At 41.2% G+C, this 18,873-nt stretch overlaps 1 protein-coding gene across 2 annotated transcripts in view; it reads left to right on the top strand.

Annotated features, from left to right (window-relative positions):
• The window catches only part of LOC112217805 (peptidyl-prolyl cis-trans isomerase FKBP1B), a 28,248-nt gene extending 10,220 nt beyond the window's left edge, over positions 1–18,028 (top strand). For both annotated transcript variants that reach the window (XM_024378353.2, XM_024378352.2), the window contains exons 3-4: positions 16,481–16,593; positions 16,738–18,028. In XM_024378353.2, coding sequence (XP_024234121.1) covers positions 16,483–16,593; positions 16,738–16,866 — 240 coding nt within the window. In that variant the 5' untranslated portion in view covers positions 16,481–16,482 and the 3' untranslated portion in view covers positions 16,867–18,028. The remainder of the gene's footprint in view (positions 1–16,480; positions 16,594–16,737) is intronic.
• The last annotated feature ends 845 nt before the right edge of the window (positions 18,029–18,873 follow it).

Genomic DNA, 18,873 nt, shown 5'->3' with positions numbered 1-18,873 from the left:
GCTATGGAGTAGGATAAGAGCAGCAGAGATTGCGCTAATTACAGATATAGGATCTTAATTTGAGCCAGTTTGATACAGTAGGAAAATAATCCTGCAGAAGCAGGAAATATGAATTATTATGTGGATTATAATTAATGGACATTTTAGTAGGTGTTGATACAAACCTCAAATACACTACATGTTTTACATTTACTGCACTGTAGGAACATTTTCCGGCAACAGGATGATTAAATTAAGATCCTACATCTGTTGCACTAATGTATAGCAGCAGGACTGAAACATGTTGCTTATACCACAACATTAAAGATGCAGGGCTACATCTGAGCTGTCTCATTAGGTGAAACACCAATTCCAGTGCCATAGATTCTACTGATATATGAACGACGAAGCAAGAACAGATATTTCTCAACATGTCTATAAGAGCGTGCTGCAGACAGATCGCGTATGTGTGATATCTCCTTACATCTCTGGGCCCTGGTGGACGAGGGGCCATGTGTGTGTGCTGGCGTATGTGTGTGTGTGTGTGTGTCACGTGTAGACACAGATACAGTAAACGGAGTATAAATAGCCTAGCTGGCCTGGACAGCCTGTCCAGAAAGACATCTCATACTACTCAGGAGGGTCTGGGGGCAAAATCTGAAATGGCACCCTATACTCTATATAGTGCACTACATTTAGCCAGAGCCCTAAAGGCCAAAAGTATAGTGAACTATATGGGCATATAGGGTGCCATTTTGGACACACATGGGTCTTCCCTTGGTATTTTCACACCCAACCCAAGCAGAGAACATGGGATTAAGGGCCAGTTTGTCATGCTTTTTACACTGTCTATTTACCCATTGCCTGCCTGCTATCTAAGAGTGTCTAGGACTGTTCTGCAGGAACAGGAAAGGAAGGATCCTGTTTTTATTTTCATTCAACTCCATTCTGACTCAACCAAGATAGGGTGGCCTCACTACATTTTGTATTCAGTTACTCACAGACTGATACAGTAGTTAAGGGTCTGGGTCTCTGTTGCAGGAAGAGAAATGGGCCAGCTCAAAGCTACTTTGGAATTGCCCCAACTCAAACAGACTTGGAATAGCATGTAGACTATTTCAGTTAGAATGGGCTTTAATCTCCATGGTGCTGAAATATACAGTGCATTCAGAAAGTATTCAGACCCCCTGACTTTTTCCAAATGTTGTTACGTTACAGCTTTATTCTGAAATGGATTAAATAAATAAAAATCCTCATCAATCTACAGCGAAAAAAGCTAAAAAAAAACGTTTTTTAGAAATGTTTGCAAATATATTAAAAATAAAAACCACCTTTTTTTACATGAGTATTCAGACCCTTTGCTATGAGACTCGAAATTGAGCTCAGATGCATCTTGTTTCCATTGATCATCCTTGATGTTTCTACAACTTGATTGTAATCCACCTGTGGTAAATTCAATTGATTGAACATGATTTGGAAAGGAACCCACCTGTCTATATAAGGTCCCACAGTTGACAATGCATGTCAGAGCAAAAACCAAGTCATGAGGTCAAAGGAATTGTCCGTAGAGCCCCGAGACAGCATTGTGTTGAGGCACAGATCTGGGGAAGGGTGCCAAAAAATCTCTGCAGCCTTGAAGGTCCCCAACAACACAGTGGCCTCCATCATTCTTAAATGGAAGAAGATTGGAACCAGCAAGATTCTTCCTAGAGCTGGCCACCCGCCCAAACTGAGCAATCGGGGGAGAAGGGCTTTAGTCATGGAGGTGACCAAGAACCCGATGGTCACTCTGACAGAACTCCAGAGTTTCTCTGTGGAGATGGGAGAACCTTCCGGAAGGACAACCTTCTCTGCAGCACTCCACCAATCACACCTTTATGGTAGAGTGGCCAGACGGAAGCCACTCCTCAGTAAAAGGCACATGACAGCCTGCTTGGAGTTTGTAAAAAAGGCACCCAAAGACTCTCAGACCATGAGAAACAAGATTCTCTGGTCTGATGAAACCAAGATTGAACTCTTTGGCCTGAATGCCAAGCGTCACGTCTGCAGAAAACCTGGCACCATCCCTACGGTGAGGCATGGTGGTGGCAGCATCATGTTGTGGGGATGTTTTTCAGTGGCAGGGACTGAGAGTATAGTCAGGATCAAGGGAAAGATAAATGGAGCAAAGTACAGAGATCCTTGTTGAAAACCTGCTCCAGAGCGCTCAGGACCTCAAACTGGGGCGAAGGTTCACTTTTAAACTGGACAACGACCCTAAACATACAGTCAATACAATGCAGGAGTGGCTTCGGGACGAGTCTCTGAATATCCTTGAGTGGCCCAGCCAGAGCCTGGACTTGAACCTGATCAAACATCTCTGGAAATAGCTGTGCAGCGACGCTCCCCATCCAACCTGACAGAGCTTGAGAGGATCTGCAGAGAAGAATGGGAGAAACTCCCCAAATACAGGTGTGCCAAGCTTGTAGCGTCATACCCAAGAAGACTCGAGGCTGTAATTGCTGTCAAAGGTACTGATTAAAGGGTCTGAATACTAATGCAAATGTGATATTTCTTGTTTTTATTTTTTACTAAATTTGCAAACATTTCTAAAAACATGTTTTTGCTTTGTCATTATGGGGTATTGTGTAGATTGATGAGGGGAGAAAATGATTTAATCATTTAATCTGATTTAGATTAAGGCTGTAACATAATAACAAAATGTGGCAAAAACTCAAGGGGTCTGAATAGTTTCCGAATGCACTGTACTGATAGACATAGGCTAAGTTGTTTTTAAACACATCCAACTGTTTACCCATTCAACAAATGGGTCTTAATCATGTCATACTGAGGATCACTTTACTGTGTAACTGGCCATATAATTCCTGCTTAGGAGAAAATTCAAAAAATATTACCCATATTGTATTCGAAATAAACATCCTAGCTCGGTTTCACTGTGGTTTTTATTTGAAATATGGGTCATAATGTTTCCGTCTTCTGGAACACTTTACTTGTGCCTATAACTCCAGTCTAGCCAGGGGAGATACAGTATTAACAGATGGTCAACTCCAAATCAAATCAAATGTATTTATATAGCCCTTCGTACATCAGCTGATATCTCAAAGTGCTTTACAGAAACCCAGCCTAAAACCCCAAACAGCAAGCAATGTAGGTGTAGAAGCACGGTGGCTAGGAAAAACTCCCTAGAAAGGCCAAAACCTAGGAAGAAACTCTCTCTTCTGGCTGTGCCGAGTGGAGATTATAACAGAACATGGCCAAGATGTTCAAATGTTCATAAATGACCAGCATGGTCAAATAATAATAATCACAGGCAGAACAGTTGAAACTGGAGCAGCAGCACGGCCAGGTGGACTGGGGACAGCAATGAGTCATCATGTCAGGTAGTCCTGAGGCATGGTCCTAGGGCTCAGGTCCCCCGAGAGAGCGAAAGAAAGAAAGAGAGAATTAGAGAGAGCATACTTAAATTCACACAGGACACCGGATAGGACAGGAGAAGTACTCCAGATATAACAAATTGACCCTAGCCCCCCGACACATAAACTACTGCAGCATAAATACTGGAGGCTGAGGCAGGAGGGGTCAGGAGACACTGTGGCCCCATCCGAGGACACCCCCGGACAGGGCCAAACAGGAAGGATATAACCCCACCCACTTTGCCAAAGCACAGCCCCCACACCACTAGAGGGATATCTTCAACCACCAACTTACCATCCTAAGACAAGGCCGAGTATAGCCCACAAAGATCTCCGCCACGGCACAACCCAAGGGGGGGCGCCAACCCAGACAGGAAGATCACATCAGTGACTCAACCCACTCAAGTGATGCACCCCACCTAGGGATGGTATGAAAGAGCTCTAGTAAGCCAGTGACTCAGCCCCTGTAATAGGGTTAGAGGCAGAGAATCCCAGTGGAATGAGGGGAACCGGCCAGGCAGAGACAGCAAGGGCGGTTCGTTGCTCCAGAGCCTTTCCGTTCACCTTCACACTTCTGGGCCAGACTACACTCAATCATATGACCCACTGAAGAGATGAGTCTTCAGTAAAGACTTAAAGGTTGAGACTGAGTTTGCGTCTCTGACATTCCTAGGCAGACCATTCCATAAAAATGGAGCTCTATAGGAGAAAGCCCTGCCTCCAGCTGTTTGCTTAGAAATTCTAGGGACAATTAGGAGGCCTGCGTCTTGTGACCGTAGCGTACGTGTAGGTATGTACGGCAGGACCAAATCAGAGAGATAGGTAGGAGCAAGCCCATGTATGCTTTGTAGGTTAGCAGTAAAACCTTGAAATCAGCCCTTGCCTTGACATGAAGCCAGTGTAGGGAGGCTAGCACTGGAGTAATATGATCACATTTTTGGGTTCTAGTCAGGATTTTAGCAGCCGTATTTAGCACTAACTGAAGTTTATTTAGTGCTTTATCCGGGTAGCCGGAAAGTAGAGCATTACAGTAGTCTAACCTAGAAGTGACAAAAGCATGGATTAATTTTTCTGCATCATTTTTGGCCAGAAAGTTTCTGATTTTTGCAATGTTACGTAGATGGAAAAAAGCTGTCCTTGAAACAGTCTTGATATGTTCTTCAGAAGAGAGATCAGGGTCCAGAGTAACGCCGAGGTCCTTCACAGTTTTATTTGAGACGACTGTACAACCATTAAGATTGATTGTCAGATTCAACAGAAGATCTCTTTGTTTCTTGGGACCTAGAACAAGCATCTCTGTTTTGTCCGAGTTTAAAAGTAGAAAATTTGCATCCATCTACTTCCTTATGTCTGAAACACATGCTTCTAGCGAGGGCAATTTTGGGGCTTCACCATGTTTCATTGAAATGTACAGCTATGTGTCATCCGCATAGCAGTGAAAGTTAACATTATGTTAACTTTATGTTGACTCCAGGCTTGGACTATCGCCCAGTGGCCCTGCAGGCAGACTGATATCTGGGCGACAGGGATTCCTGGAAGCCTGCGGTCCTACTAAGTTTAGGGGGGAATGAAAGAGGAGAAGCAGCCAGTACTGTACAAGACTCTGGGTGACTCTGGGTGAACCGTCCCACTCTGGGAGAACCATCCCCTGCCTGACCGGGGTTAGCATGCTAGGCTAGTTTTATTGCCAACTATTTACGCTGATGTTATGTCTGTCTACTGTGGTGGTATAAATAAATCATTGGTTATTATAATACAACTTGGAAACGATGCTTACGTATATCTTACGAGATGTGACAAGTTCCTCAGATTGAGATGCTGAACTGCCATGTTTTTTTTGTGCAGGTGAGGGTGTTGATACCGTGGGCAATGGTGTAAAAAGTACCCAATTGCCATACTTTAGTAAAAGTAAAGATACCTCAATAGAAAAAGACTGAAGTAAAAGGGAAAGTCATGCAGTAAAATATTACTTGAGTAAAAGTCAGTGTCTAGTTTTAAATATAAATCAAATCAAATCAAATCAAATTTTATTTGTCACATACACATGGTTAGCAGATGTTAATGCGAGTGTAGTGAAATGCTTGTGCTTCTAGTTCCGACAATGCAGTAATAACGAACAAGTAATCTAACTAACAATTCCCCCAAAAAAACTACTGTCTTATACACAGTGTAAGGGGATAAAGAATATGTACATAAGGATATATGAATGAGTGATGGTACAGAGCAGCATAGGCAAGATACAGTAGATGATATCGAGTACAGTATATACATATGAGATGAGTATGTAAACCAAGTGGCATAGTTAAAGTGGCTAGTGATACATGTATTACATAAGGATGCAGTCGATGATATAGAGTACAGTATCTACGTATGCATATGAGATGAATAATGTAGGGTAAGTAACATTATATAAGGTAGCATTGTTTAAAGTGGCTAGTGATATATTTACATCATTTCCCATCAATTCCCATGATTAAAGTGGCTGGAGTAGAGTCAGTGTCATTGACAGTGTGTTGGCAGTAGCCAGTCTGATGGCCTTGAGATAGAAGCTGTTTTTCAGTCTCTCGGTCCCAGCTTTGATGCACCTGTACTGACCTCGCCTTCTGGATGACAGCGGGGTGAACATGCAGTGGCTCGGGTGGTTGATGTCCTTGATGATCTTTATGGCCTTCCTGTAGCATCGGGTGGTGTAGGTGTCCTGGAGGGCAGGTAGTTTGCCCCCGGTGATGCGTTGTGCAGACCTCACTACCCTCTGGAGAGCCTTACGGTTGAGGGCGGTGCAGTTGCCATACCAGGCGGTGATACAGCCCGCCAGGATGCTCTCGATTGTGCATCTGTAGAAGTTTGTGAGTGCTTTTGGTGACAAGCCGAATTTCTTCAGCCTCCTGAGGTTGAAGAGGCGCTGCTGCGCCTTCCTCACGATGCTGTCTGTGTGAGTGGACCAATTCAGTTTGTCTGTGATGTGTATGCCGAGGAATTAAAACTTGCTACCCTCTCCACTACTGTCCCATCGATGTGGATGGGGGGGTGTTCCTTCTGCTGTTTCCTGAAGTCCACAATCATCTCCTTGATACTTAGATATATATAAATATATCTAAGTATCAAAAGTAAAAGTTAATTATATAAATTCTTACAAATTCCTTTATATTAAGCAAACCACATAGCACAATTTATGTTTTTTTTTTTCGGATAGCGAGGGGCACACTCCAACACTCAGACATTTACAAACAAAGCATTTGTGTTTAGTGAGTCCACCAGATCAGAGGCAGTAGGGATGACCATGTATTATCTTGATAAGTGCGTGAATTGGAGAATTTTCCTGTCCTGCTAAGCATTTGAATTGTAACAAATACTTTTGGGTGACAGGGAAATTGTATGGGAGTAAAAAGTACATATTCTCTTTAGGAATGTAGTGGAGTAAAAGTAGTCAAAAATATAAATGGTAAAGTACAGGGTCTGGTTGCATAAAACATCCTAAGGGTTTACCTTAAGGAATAATTTTCCCTTACCCAAGGCAGTTGTTTAAGGGTGTTGCATAGAGCCACTCAAATATTTCCTTAGGTATGGGCATACTTAAGGGGTTTTATGGTAGTTTGAAGGCATGTATGGCAGAAATAGTATCTGGTTACCATGGAGACAGACTCAATCACTGACTAAAAGTCTCCTCAAAGAGATCACTTTCAATTTTTGAGATAGTAAAATATAACTTCGATAATCAAGAAAGGATAACCAAATTGCTTCAGAAGATAATAAACCATGTTTCTTGTAGTTACTTTTTTCTCAACTTGTTTATATTACTTCCTAGTACGTCAAGCTAACTTACTGTGTAGCAATAGCTAACTAGCCACCTAGCTTTGTAGTCATAGATTGTGCACCTTCGATTGTTTAGCTAAGTAGCTAGCTAGCTGGTTGTTGTTTCCCATTTGTAACCAAAGCATATGAAAGCAAATTTCACCTCCACAAATGCTGTTTACATTGATATCCACACTGAATGAAGCAATTAAGGGGCACCCTTAACCTTTTCACTTAATTTAAGGGGGGAATTCACCTTAAAATGTTTAATGCAACTGACTTAAAGTTAAGGAAACTTTAAGGGAAAAGATGAGGGAAAAAATGTACTTAAGGTCTTTTATGCAACCGGACCCAGATACCCCCCCCAAATAGCGTAACGACTCTGGGTTTATAAGCATGGAAATTGACCCTGCCACACGAGCATGCTTTTGCGGGACAGTCGATAGCGCGCCGGACCTCGGGCTAGAAGGTCCAGGGTTCGAGACCTGCTCCCTACTGTTTCATTACAATACTTAAGTACTATTTCATAGTATTTTTACTTAGTAACTTTACACCACTGACTGTGGGTCAGGTGAGGTTAAGGTGTTGGATTGGTCAACAATGGCTGTTTCTGGAACAGTCTATTGTAGTATTCTATAGGGGTATTATAGTCCCATATGTCTTCACGTTGATCAACATTTCTTCCATTTACGCAAGGAAATAACCTATATTTATCATTACTGTATTTTGCCAGGCAAAATATATAGTACCAATCAAAAGTTTGGACACACCTACTCAAGGATTTGAAACTATGAAATAACACATATGGAATCATGTAGTAGTGTTAAATATATTTTATATTTGACATTCTTCAATGTAGCCACCCTTTGCCTTGATGACAGCTTTGCAAACTCTTGACATTCTCTCAACCAGCTGCATGAGGATTGCTTCTCCAACAGTCTTGAACCAGTTCCCACATATGCTGAGCACATGTTGGTTGCTTTTCCTTCACTCTGGGGTCCAATTCATCCCAAACTATCTCAATTGGGATGAGGTTGGGTGATTGTGGAGGCCAGGTCATCTGATGCAGTTTTCCATCACTCTCCTTCTTTGTCAAATAGCCCATACACAGCCGGGAGGTGTGTTTTGGGTCATTGTCCTGTTGAAAAACAAATTATAGTCCCACTAAGCGTAAACCGTATGGGATGGCGTATCGCTGCAGAATGCTTTGGTAGCAATGCCGGTTAGGTGTGCCTTGAATTATAAATAAATCAAAGACAGTGTCACCAGCAAAGCACCATCACACCTCCTCCTCCATGCTCCATGGTGAGAACCACACATGCAGAGATCATCCGTTCACCTACTCCACGTCTCACAAAGACACAGCGGTTGGAACCAAAAATCTCAAATTTGGACTCATCAGACCAAAGGATAGATTACCACCGGTCTAATGTCCATTGCTTGTGTTTCTTGGCCCAAGCAAGTCTCTTATTATTATTGATGTCCTTTAGTAGTTGTTTCTTTGCAGCAATTCGTCCACGAAGACCTGATTCACGCAGTCTCCTCTGAACAGTTAATGTTGAGATGTCTGTTACTTGAACTCTGTGAACCTTTTATTTGGGCAGCAAGCTGTGGTGGAGTTGACTCTAATGAACTTATCCTCTGCAGCAGAGGTAATTCTGGGTCTTCCTTTCATGTGGCGGTCCTCATGACAGCCAGTTTCATCATAGCGCTGGATGGTTTTTGCGACTGCACTTGGAAGAAATGTTCTAAGTTCTTGAAATTTTCCAGATTGACTGACCATGTCTTAAAGTAATGATGGTGTCAGGCGTGTGCGTACTTGAGGTGAAGTCAGGTGCAGGAAAGCAGAGAATTGTGAACAGGCACACACTTTATTACGGCAGGAGAGATATACAGACGGTCGCAGCTGCGTCAAAAACCTCCTCCAGCCAACAAGGCAAAGTGTACAGCGCGCAGAATAGTCACACAACATAAATTTACGACAATACAAATAAACTTAGTGAAAACACATGAAAAATAACAAACGCTTAGCCTAGTGCGTACAAGACGTAACACACAAATAATTTCACATAAAGCATGAGGGGGATAAATACATACAGTGGGGCAAAAAAGTCTTTCAGCATGACAATGATCCCAAACACACCGCCCGGGCAACGAAGGAGTGGCTTCGTAAGAAGCATTTCAAGGTCCTGGAGAGGCCTAGCCAGTCTCCAGATCTCAGCCCCATAGAAAATCTTTGGAGGGAGTTGAAAGTCCGTGTTGCCCAGCAACAGCCCCAAAACATCACTGCTCTAGAGGAGATCTGCATGGAGGAATGGGCCAAAATACCAGCAACAATGTTTGAAAACCTTGTGAAGACTTACAGAAAACGTTTGACCTCTGTCATTGCCAACAAAGGGTATATAACAAAGTATTGAGATAAACTTTTGTTATTGACCAAATACTTATTTTCCACCATCATTTGCAAATAAATAAATTAAAAATCCTACAATGTGATTTTCTGGATTTTTTTCTCTCATTTTGTCTGTCATAGTTGAAGTGTACCTATGATGAAAATTACAGGCCTCTCTCATCTTTTTGAGGGGGAGAACTTGCACAATTGGTGGCTGACTAAATACTTTTTTTGCCCCACTATATAGTGTGATTGGGGAATGCAAACAAGGTGTGAATGGAACAAGACAAAACAAATGGATCATAGAAAAATGGAGCGGTGATAGCTAGAAAGCCGGTGACGCTGCCCGAACAAGGAGAGGGGCCGACTTCGGCGGAAGTCGTGACAGATGGACTGTCGTTTCTCTTTGCTTATTTGAGTTGTTCTTGCCATAATATGGACTTGGTCTTTGACCAAATATGGCTATCTTCTGTATACCACCCCTACCATGTCACAACACAACTGATTGGCTCAAACGCATTAAGAAGGAAAGAAATTCCACAAATGAACTTTTAACAAGGCACACCTGTTAATTATACAACGGGTGGGTCTAATCCTGAATTCTGATTTGTTAAAAGCTCATTCCAGCCGATGTCACAAGTTACCACCGACTAAATCTATGACATTAAAATTCAAAAAATTTACATTTTTTTATCCTGTTCCATCTCACTGCGCAATCCATTGTCTCATCAGCCCAGGCAGGGCATTTCTTTTAGACTAACATTTAGTTTTCAACAACGGAGATCTGCATAGACCTTACTATCTCTCCGACATTTTCAATGTTCAAATTCGATCTCCAACTGTCTCATAGTAATGAACGTGTAGGGGTCGGGAGTCAGGACGAGGCATGGAGGCAGCATTGCTCAGCCAGTCGAAATCATGAATTAGCTGGCATAATTTTTATCGATATATAAAAATGTCAATTGAAAAAAGGTAAAACGAAACGAAGTGCAGCTAGTTTGCAGTCTTTCCAGCTTCAGTTTGACGTTATTGTGGTAGCTGTGTTGTTGGCTAGCTCCTCTGAACAACAGTGTCCTAACAAGAGAACACATTTTCTATGCCAGGTAAAATCTTGCCTTATTAGTTCATTGTTATGGAGGTATCCAAATAAATGTCACTATACAACGGCATAAACAAATGCAGCTACTGTTGATATTCTGTTTGACGTGACTGTAAGCTAGGCGTAGTTGGCTAGCTAGCATGCAAGGGAAAAGAACGTTGCCAGCCAGTATGGCAATGGAACATTTAGAATGAACGACTGGGTCGCGTCCATAGATACAGAACAAAAAGACTGAACGACTGGATCTCATCTCTGGCAATTGAACCAATAGTACGATCAGTCGGCTAGGGTAGCAACCCTAGATTTGTTTCGGGACTATATGTTGCGGAAGGATGAAGTAGTATGAATACGTTCATCAAAATAACATTTTAAATGAAAATATGTCAATCATTATTTGAATATGTTGGTAACCCGTTGTATAAAAGTGATAATGCCCCCGAAGCCGGTGTTTGGAGGATATATTGGAACGGTTTGCCTAACAACACCCGTGCCAATATATCCTCCAAACCCCCGGCTTCGAGGGCATTATTACTTAATTGAAATGCTTTCCAGATGACTACCTCATGAAGCTGGTTGACTAAATGCCAAGTGTGTGAAAAGCTGTCATCAAGGCAAAGGGTGGCTACTTTGAAGAATCTCAAATATAAAATATATTTTGATTTGTTAACACTTTTTTGGTTACTACATGATTTCATGTGTTATTTCATAGTGTTGATGTCTTCACTATTATTCTACAATGTAGAAAATAGTAAAAATAAAGAAAAACTCTTAAATTAGTAGGTGCCCAAACCTTTGACTGATACTGTACATTAAAAAATATATAATTAGGATTTTGTCTCAGTATCCTACCCAAGCCTGTGAAAGGTAAATGATTAAGTATTTTCTGCAGTGTCTCTGTCTCAGTGCCTCTCGTGGAAGTGTTTAATGGGCCTAATGTTGTTAGCATGCCTGAACGGACAGATGTTCATGGGCACATTCATTGTCGTGCCGCTACTGAATCTCTGCCTGTCCTGTATCTGTCTGTGTTTCTCCTGTGTTCTAGATGCAGGCGAGACATGGCCTAGTTAACCATCAGAAAGAATCCACAGAGAGAATCAGGCTACTGCCTCCTATTTCAAATTCCCTTTGCTAATTTAGAAAATTGAAATGAGCCCACGATCTGGATAATGAAACCCAGTGGAATTACTCTTGTTTTTGTGCCAGTCCTGTATTATCAGAATCTGCCTTTGATGTTGGATTTTGGAATGCTATGATTCCTAGGCATTCCAGACAGTTCCTTGCTGCTGAGGTGAAGGATTGCCTGTAAAACAGTGCTCTGTTTTGTTATAGTTTGTTTTTAGGGGAATTGTTTGAATGACTTGAATGTAACTGATCTTTGTGAGGAAAATATGCTTGTCTAGGCCATGCTTTGTGTTCAAATGATGCTACAGGATTATCTCCATCAACATAACAAACAGTTTAAGAGACTGACGGTCTGGATTTGGTAGCGCTCCAGTCCTCTCTGTCATAATAAATAAGCAACAGAGGACATGGAAATCAGATTATATCCCAGAGAAATAGAAGTGCAGTAAATGTAAGTAACCTAATCTATGTTCATTTAACTGTTAGCTCCGAGGGTATTTGAAAATAAAATAGAGCCGCACACTCTAGGAGCTCAGATGCAAAAATGTAATTACCAACGTTTCGACAGCCAAGCTGTCTTCATCAGGGTATATACAGGGTATATATTCAGGGTATATATTCATCAGGGGATATACCCTGATGAAGACAGCTTGGCTGTTGAAACGTTGGTAATTAAATTTTTGCATCTGAGCTCCTACAGTGTGCGGCTCTCTTTTATTTTCCAAGTTTTCTACTCCACTAGCCAACACCTCGCCTAAATAGGTGTGCGTTTATTTTTCTTCCTGATTGCTCCGAGGCTATTGTCTGCAATAATCATATGCACATAGAATTGTATTCTACTGTTTGCACTGAAACTGTCTGCCTTAGGAAGAAGCCCACTGTGGGCAGCCCACTCAGTACTATTGACTCAAATGTACATGTCACTGACATGTCTACCTCGGATCAGCCTCTCAGAATAGCACTAAAAACAAACAAGTAACCCAGAAAAGGACAAACAATTGCCCATATTAACATATGTAGCCTGAGAAACCAGGTTCATGAAATTGACAACTTATTAACATCAGAAAACAATCATATTCTGTCAATCTCTGAAACACACTTTGATCATTAATTTGATGACTCAGTAGTAGCTATACATGGTTATAGAATATATAGGAAAGATAGAAATGCAAATGGCGGAGGTGTTGCCATGTATGTCCAGAGTCATATTCCTGTTAAGTTGAGAGAGGATCTCATGTCAGATGATGTGGAAGTAATAAATCAAATTTTATTTGTCATATACACATGGTTAGCAGATGTTAAAGCAGGTGTAGCGAAATGCTTGTGCTTCTAGTTCCGCCAATGCAGTAATAACCAACAAGTAATCTAACTAACAATTCCACAACTACTACCTTATACACACAAGTGTAAAGGGATAAAGAATACGTACATAAAGATATAAGAATGAGTGATGGTACAGAACGGCATAGGCAAGATGCAGTAGATGGTATAGAGTACAGTATATACATATGAGATGAGTAATGTAGGGTATGTAAACATTATATTAAGTGGCATTGTTTAAAGTGGCTAGTGATACATTTTTACATAAATTCCCATCCATTTCCATTATTAAAGTGGCTGGAGTTGAGTCAGTATGTTGGCAGCAGCCACTCAATGTTAGTGGTGGCTGTTTAACAGTCTGATGGCCTTGAGATAGAAGCTGTTTTTCAGTCTCTCGGTCCCTGCTTTGATGCAGTAGTGGATACAGGTTAATGTGCCTCACCTAAAGCCTATTCTCGTAGGAAGTTGCTATAGACCACCAAGTGTTAAAAGTCAGTATTTGGACTGTGTGTGAAATGTTGAAAGATGTATGTGATATCAACAGAGAGGTATATTTTTTGGGCGACCTAAATATTGACTGGTTGTCATCCATCTGCCCACTCAAAAAGACTGGTTCAAGTAATCAGTCAACCTACCAGGATATTTACAAACAGAACAGGAACTGAATCATCCATTTGTATTGATCACATCTTTACTAATATTGCAGAAATATGCTCTAAATCAGTATCCACACCCATCGGATGTAGTGATCCTAATATCCTAATATAATAGCCATATCTTGAACAACCAAAGTTCCAAAGACTGGATATTATGATCATACAAGAGGCTTTTCAATGATTCCTATGTGGAAGATGTGAAATATATTTGTTGGTCTGATTTGTGTAATGAGGAATATCTGGACACTGCACTTGAAGAATTTACGAAACTGCTTCTTCTGGTTACTGATAGGCTCCCATCAAAACCCTTTGATATTACCAACCACTTTAATCACTTTTTTGTTGACAAGATTAGAAAACTTAGGTATGACATGCAAACAACAAATACTGAGCCTTCATATTCATGCATAATGGACCAAATAATGAAAGACAAGCATTGTAGTTTTGAGATCCACAACGTGGGTGTGGAAGAGGTGAAAAAATTGTTACTATCTAGAAATAATAATTGCTGAGGGTGGTAGCGGAATACATTGCAACTCCTGTTTGCCACATCTTAAATTTAAGCCTAGAAGACAGTGTGCCCTGTGGTGTAAATTCTAACCAAGTGAGAGAGACTTGGGTATTTATTCAAACAATCAATCTTTATTATCGATTTAAGAATTGCAATAATGGAGCTGGTCAACGACCACCCATCGGTAATCGTTGAGAGCCCAACGAGCAGATTGGGGTTACAGCTTTTTATAGCAAAGGACATCCTCCTGAATGTTTATGACAAACAACAGACGTCTGGAATGGGTCACAAGGTTAGGTTTTGTATGCGAGAAAGGAGTATCCCCCAGCCAGATAGTATTTGCTGTGTTTTGCGTCATTGTCCTGTTGAAAAACAAATGGTATTCCCACTAAGTTCAAACCAGATGGGATGGCTTATTGCTGCAGAATGCTGTGGTATCCATGCTGGTTAAGTGTGCCTTGAATTCTAAATAAATCATGACAATGTCACCAGCAAAGCACCCCCACACCACCTCCTCCATGCTTCACGATGGAACCACAGATGCGGAGATCATCCGTTCACCTACTCTGCGTCTCACAAAGACAGGGAGGTTGGAACCAAAAATCTCAAATTTGGACTCATCAGACCAAAGGACAGATTTCCACCGGTCTAATGTCAATTGCTTGTGTTTCTTGGCCCAAGCAAGTCTCTTCTTCTTATTGGTGTCCTTTAGAAGTGGTTTCTTTGCAGCAATTTGACCATGAAGACCTGATTCACACAGTCTCCTCTGAACAAATGTGTCTGTTACTTGAACTCTGTGAAGCATTTATTTTGGCTGCAATTTCTGAGGCTGGTAACGGTAATGAATTTATCCTCTGCAGCAGATAAGTCTGCGTCTTCCTTTCCTGTGGCGGTCCTCATGAGAGCCAGTTTCATCATAGCGCTCAATGGTTTTTGCAACAGCACAAAGATCTTGACGTGTTGCAATGGCTGACCTTCATGTCTTAAAGTAATGATGGACTGTCGTTTCTCTTTGCTTATTTGAGCTGTTCTTGCCATAATATGGGCTTGGTCTTTTACCAAATAGGGCTATATTCTGTATACCAGCCCTACCTTGTCACAACACAACTGATTGTCTGAAACGCATTAAGAAATTCCACAAGTTAATGTTTAACAAGGCACACCTGTTAATGGAATGCATTCCAGGTGACTTCCTCATGAAGCTGGTTGAGAGAATGCCAAGAGTGTGCAAAGCTGTCATCAAGGCAAAGGGTGGCTACTTTGAAGAATCTAAAATATATTTTTATTTGTTTAACACTTTTTTTGGTTACTACATGATTCCTTATGTGTTATTTCATTGTTTTGATGTCTTCACTATTATTCTACAATGTAGAAAATAGTAAAAAATAAAGAAAAACCCTTGAATGAGTAGGTGTGTCCAAACTTTTGACTGGTACTGTAGGTAAATTGCAGTTGGTCCAGAACAAAGCAGCACATATCGCTGTACATAGATGTACATGGAGGGAAAGTATCAATAACATGCATGTCAGTCTCTTCTGGCTCAAAGTTGAGGAGAGATTGACTGCATCATTATTGGTCTTTGTGCGAGGTATTGATGTGTTGAAGGTACCGAACTGTCTGTTCAAGCAGTTGGCACACAGTTCGGACACTCATCGGTACAACAAAGACATGCAACCAGTGGTCTCTTCATAGTCCCCAGGTCCAGAACAGTGACTGGGAAACACACAGTATTAAATAAAGCCTATGTGTAACTCTACCACCCCAGGTAACTCAAGCTAGCAATAAAACCAGTTTTAAAAAACAGATACAAGAACAACTTTATGCACTAAGGGGACTGTGAAGAGAGAGCCATTTTATATATATTGTATTGTAATTTGCACTATACTATGCATTAGGCCTAGATAGTGTGTATGTACTGATATGTAGGCTATGTAACATTTTAAATGTATTTCAGTCCTTGACTAATAATGTTTCCTACTATGTATGATGTCATGTTTCATGTGGATCCCAGGAAGAGTTAGCTGATGCTTCTGCAGTGGCTAATGAGGATCCTAATAAATACCTACAAGCACACTTACGCGTATACAGTAGTACTCATATAAAGCAGAACACATGAAAATAAGAAACTTTCAAACGCCTACCTGATCCTAGGAAGATCATTGACTTAACAGTGTTTGTGTGATATCTCTCCAACAGGTATGCTGCAAAATGGAAAGAAGTTTGACTCTTCTCGAGACAGAAACAAGCCCTTCAAGTTCAAGATCGGGCGACAGGAAGTCATCAAGGGCTGGGAGGAAGGAATCGCACAGGTGAGACTGCATTGTCTTACGTTAGGTAATGCGCTGCATCTGCACTCATGATATTTTATGATAATATTGCAACATATGATACCAAGTGTTGACAATTCCTCTGTTGTCTCCCTCCCGCCCTCTCTCCTCCCCTATCTGCCCCAGATGAGTGTGGGTCAGCGGGCAAAGATCACCTGTACGCCTGACATGGCTTATGGAGTCACAGGTCACCCCGGGGTCATCCCCCCTAATGCCACCCTCATCTTTGACGTTGAGCTCCTCAAGCTGGAGTGAGTGACCCCTCTCTGGGGTCAGGGGTGAAAGGTCAAATGTGACCTTAAAGGTCACTCACTACATCCCTGTTTAGGGGGTAACATTGCCCCACAGCATCGAGCAACCAACCCCCTCTGCTCTTTAGATTTTTGTTGCAGCTTCAACTACACAATACTTAAGGATCTACTGCTTTGTTGCCAACTTAGTATAATTGGAGATGGATGCTGCCTGACGCTAAACTGATTTTTAGACTTTTTACACACTCATGATACCATAGTTTGGCTTCCTCTGTCTTAATGTATGTCCATGAGCATTGCTTTTTCCTTTTTTTTTAGGTTGTACATTTTATTTAATCTGTATGACAAAGAAACATAGTAGAACCATCCGACGAAGGACGTAATATATTGCAATGGAATGTCACTGCCTTACTGTTTTCCAAAGCACAAAACAAGGTATAACAGTACAACTACTCTGTATCTCAGGATTCCTTAACTCCGGTCCTGGAGAGCTACTGGGTGTGGCTAGGCTTTTGTTCCAGCCCAGTACTAATACAGATTGAAGGTGTGTTAGTGTTGGTCTGGATCAAAAGCCTGTACACTCCAGTAGCTCTCCAGAACGGGAGTTGTAGAACTCTGTCATATCTTGACTAGGCATTACCAACCACTCTCTGCATTGCCACTTTTGATAAAGGTCTGTCCTGCTGAAAGCTTTAAAGGTAGTAGTTTTCCTTGACCATGACACCTGAGCAGGTAACACCAGCAGTGTAGTCATTGCACCAATTCTGTTGCAAAACGTTTCTTAAATGGAGGCAAACGGAACGAAACGGGGAGTGCCTAGCTAACTTTGTCCATTATAAACTCGTTTTAGTTGCAAAACTTTCTGGACTAATGATTACACCCTGTTAACACTACAACTAGGGCCTGGTGTTGTTTCTGGTTAGCTCACATGGTTATGAAAAACCCTGTATAATGATAACTGAGGTTTCTGTGTTTAGTACATTTTGTATCCATCAAACATTTACTGCAAGAATACCACAGATATGACTAAATGAAGGACATCTGGAACACAAATGCACTGTACAGTACTACTCTTACAACCCATGGATAGTTTGGATACTATGACTGTTTAATCGATCAACTCGTAATAAAAACGGTGAGAACTTTGTTTATTGAAAATCTGTGAACCCGAGTTGTGTGTGTGTGTGTGTGCGCATCCACGCGTGTGTGTTCTAGTTCTTGAGAGCTTCCCCTTACAAAAATGTACCATGGTAGTACAATGAAAAAACTACCACGGTACTATCATGTTTTTTTGGTCATTACCATGGCAGTAACCAAAAAACTATGATAGTACCGTGGTAGTTTTTTCATTGTACTACTATGGCAGGAAAATACAATGGAATTTGTACCAGGACCATGGTGTTTTCCCTCCATGGTAGTGACCAAAAAGACATGGTATTTTTTTTCTTTTTTTTCAAAAATAGCATGGTTTTGTACTAGCAGCATGTAGTGAAACCACACATGGTCTAGTAGTATTGTTTACCCTCTTAAACCGTGGGACCTAGATAGGGTATGGTGAGAAGAATGAAGGGAGTTTGAAACCTTAAAAGATTTAAAATAGTTTATCTGCTGCTTCTCACTTCAATACAGTTTTCAGTTGGCTCTCTCTCATTCATTCAACGGACTTGGCTACTCTCATACAATTCCCAATAGCCAAAATATGAAAAAACAAATTGTAAAAAGGTATTAACTATCATCTTATCTCATATACATTTTCATCATGTATTTCTAAACATAATCCTAAAAATAGCAAGTTGTCGCCATGACAACGACAGGCTAGCTTGACTGGAGCAAACTTTAGCCGACGTTAGCTTCTATACTAGGGTGACCAGACGTCCCAGTTTTCCGGGGACAGTCCCTGGAAATGTCCCCGTTTTTAACTGTGCGTTAGAAACAGACTGCAAAGTGAAATAATATTTTACGTGGCAACAGGTATGGCCTCTGTCACCACATTCTTCAAGAATGTAGAGCC

Source organism: Oncorhynchus tshawytscha, linkage group LG18 (genome assembly GCF_018296145.1).
Source record: "Oncorhynchus tshawytscha isolate Ot180627B linkage group LG18, Otsh_v2.0, whole genome shotgun sequence".
NCBI classification, from domain to species: domain Eukaryota; kingdom Metazoa; phylum Chordata; class Actinopteri; order Salmoniformes; family Salmonidae; genus Oncorhynchus; species Oncorhynchus tshawytscha.
Note: the sequence above shows the minus strand (reverse complement) of the source record. Positions and strands in the feature narration are given on the sequence as shown.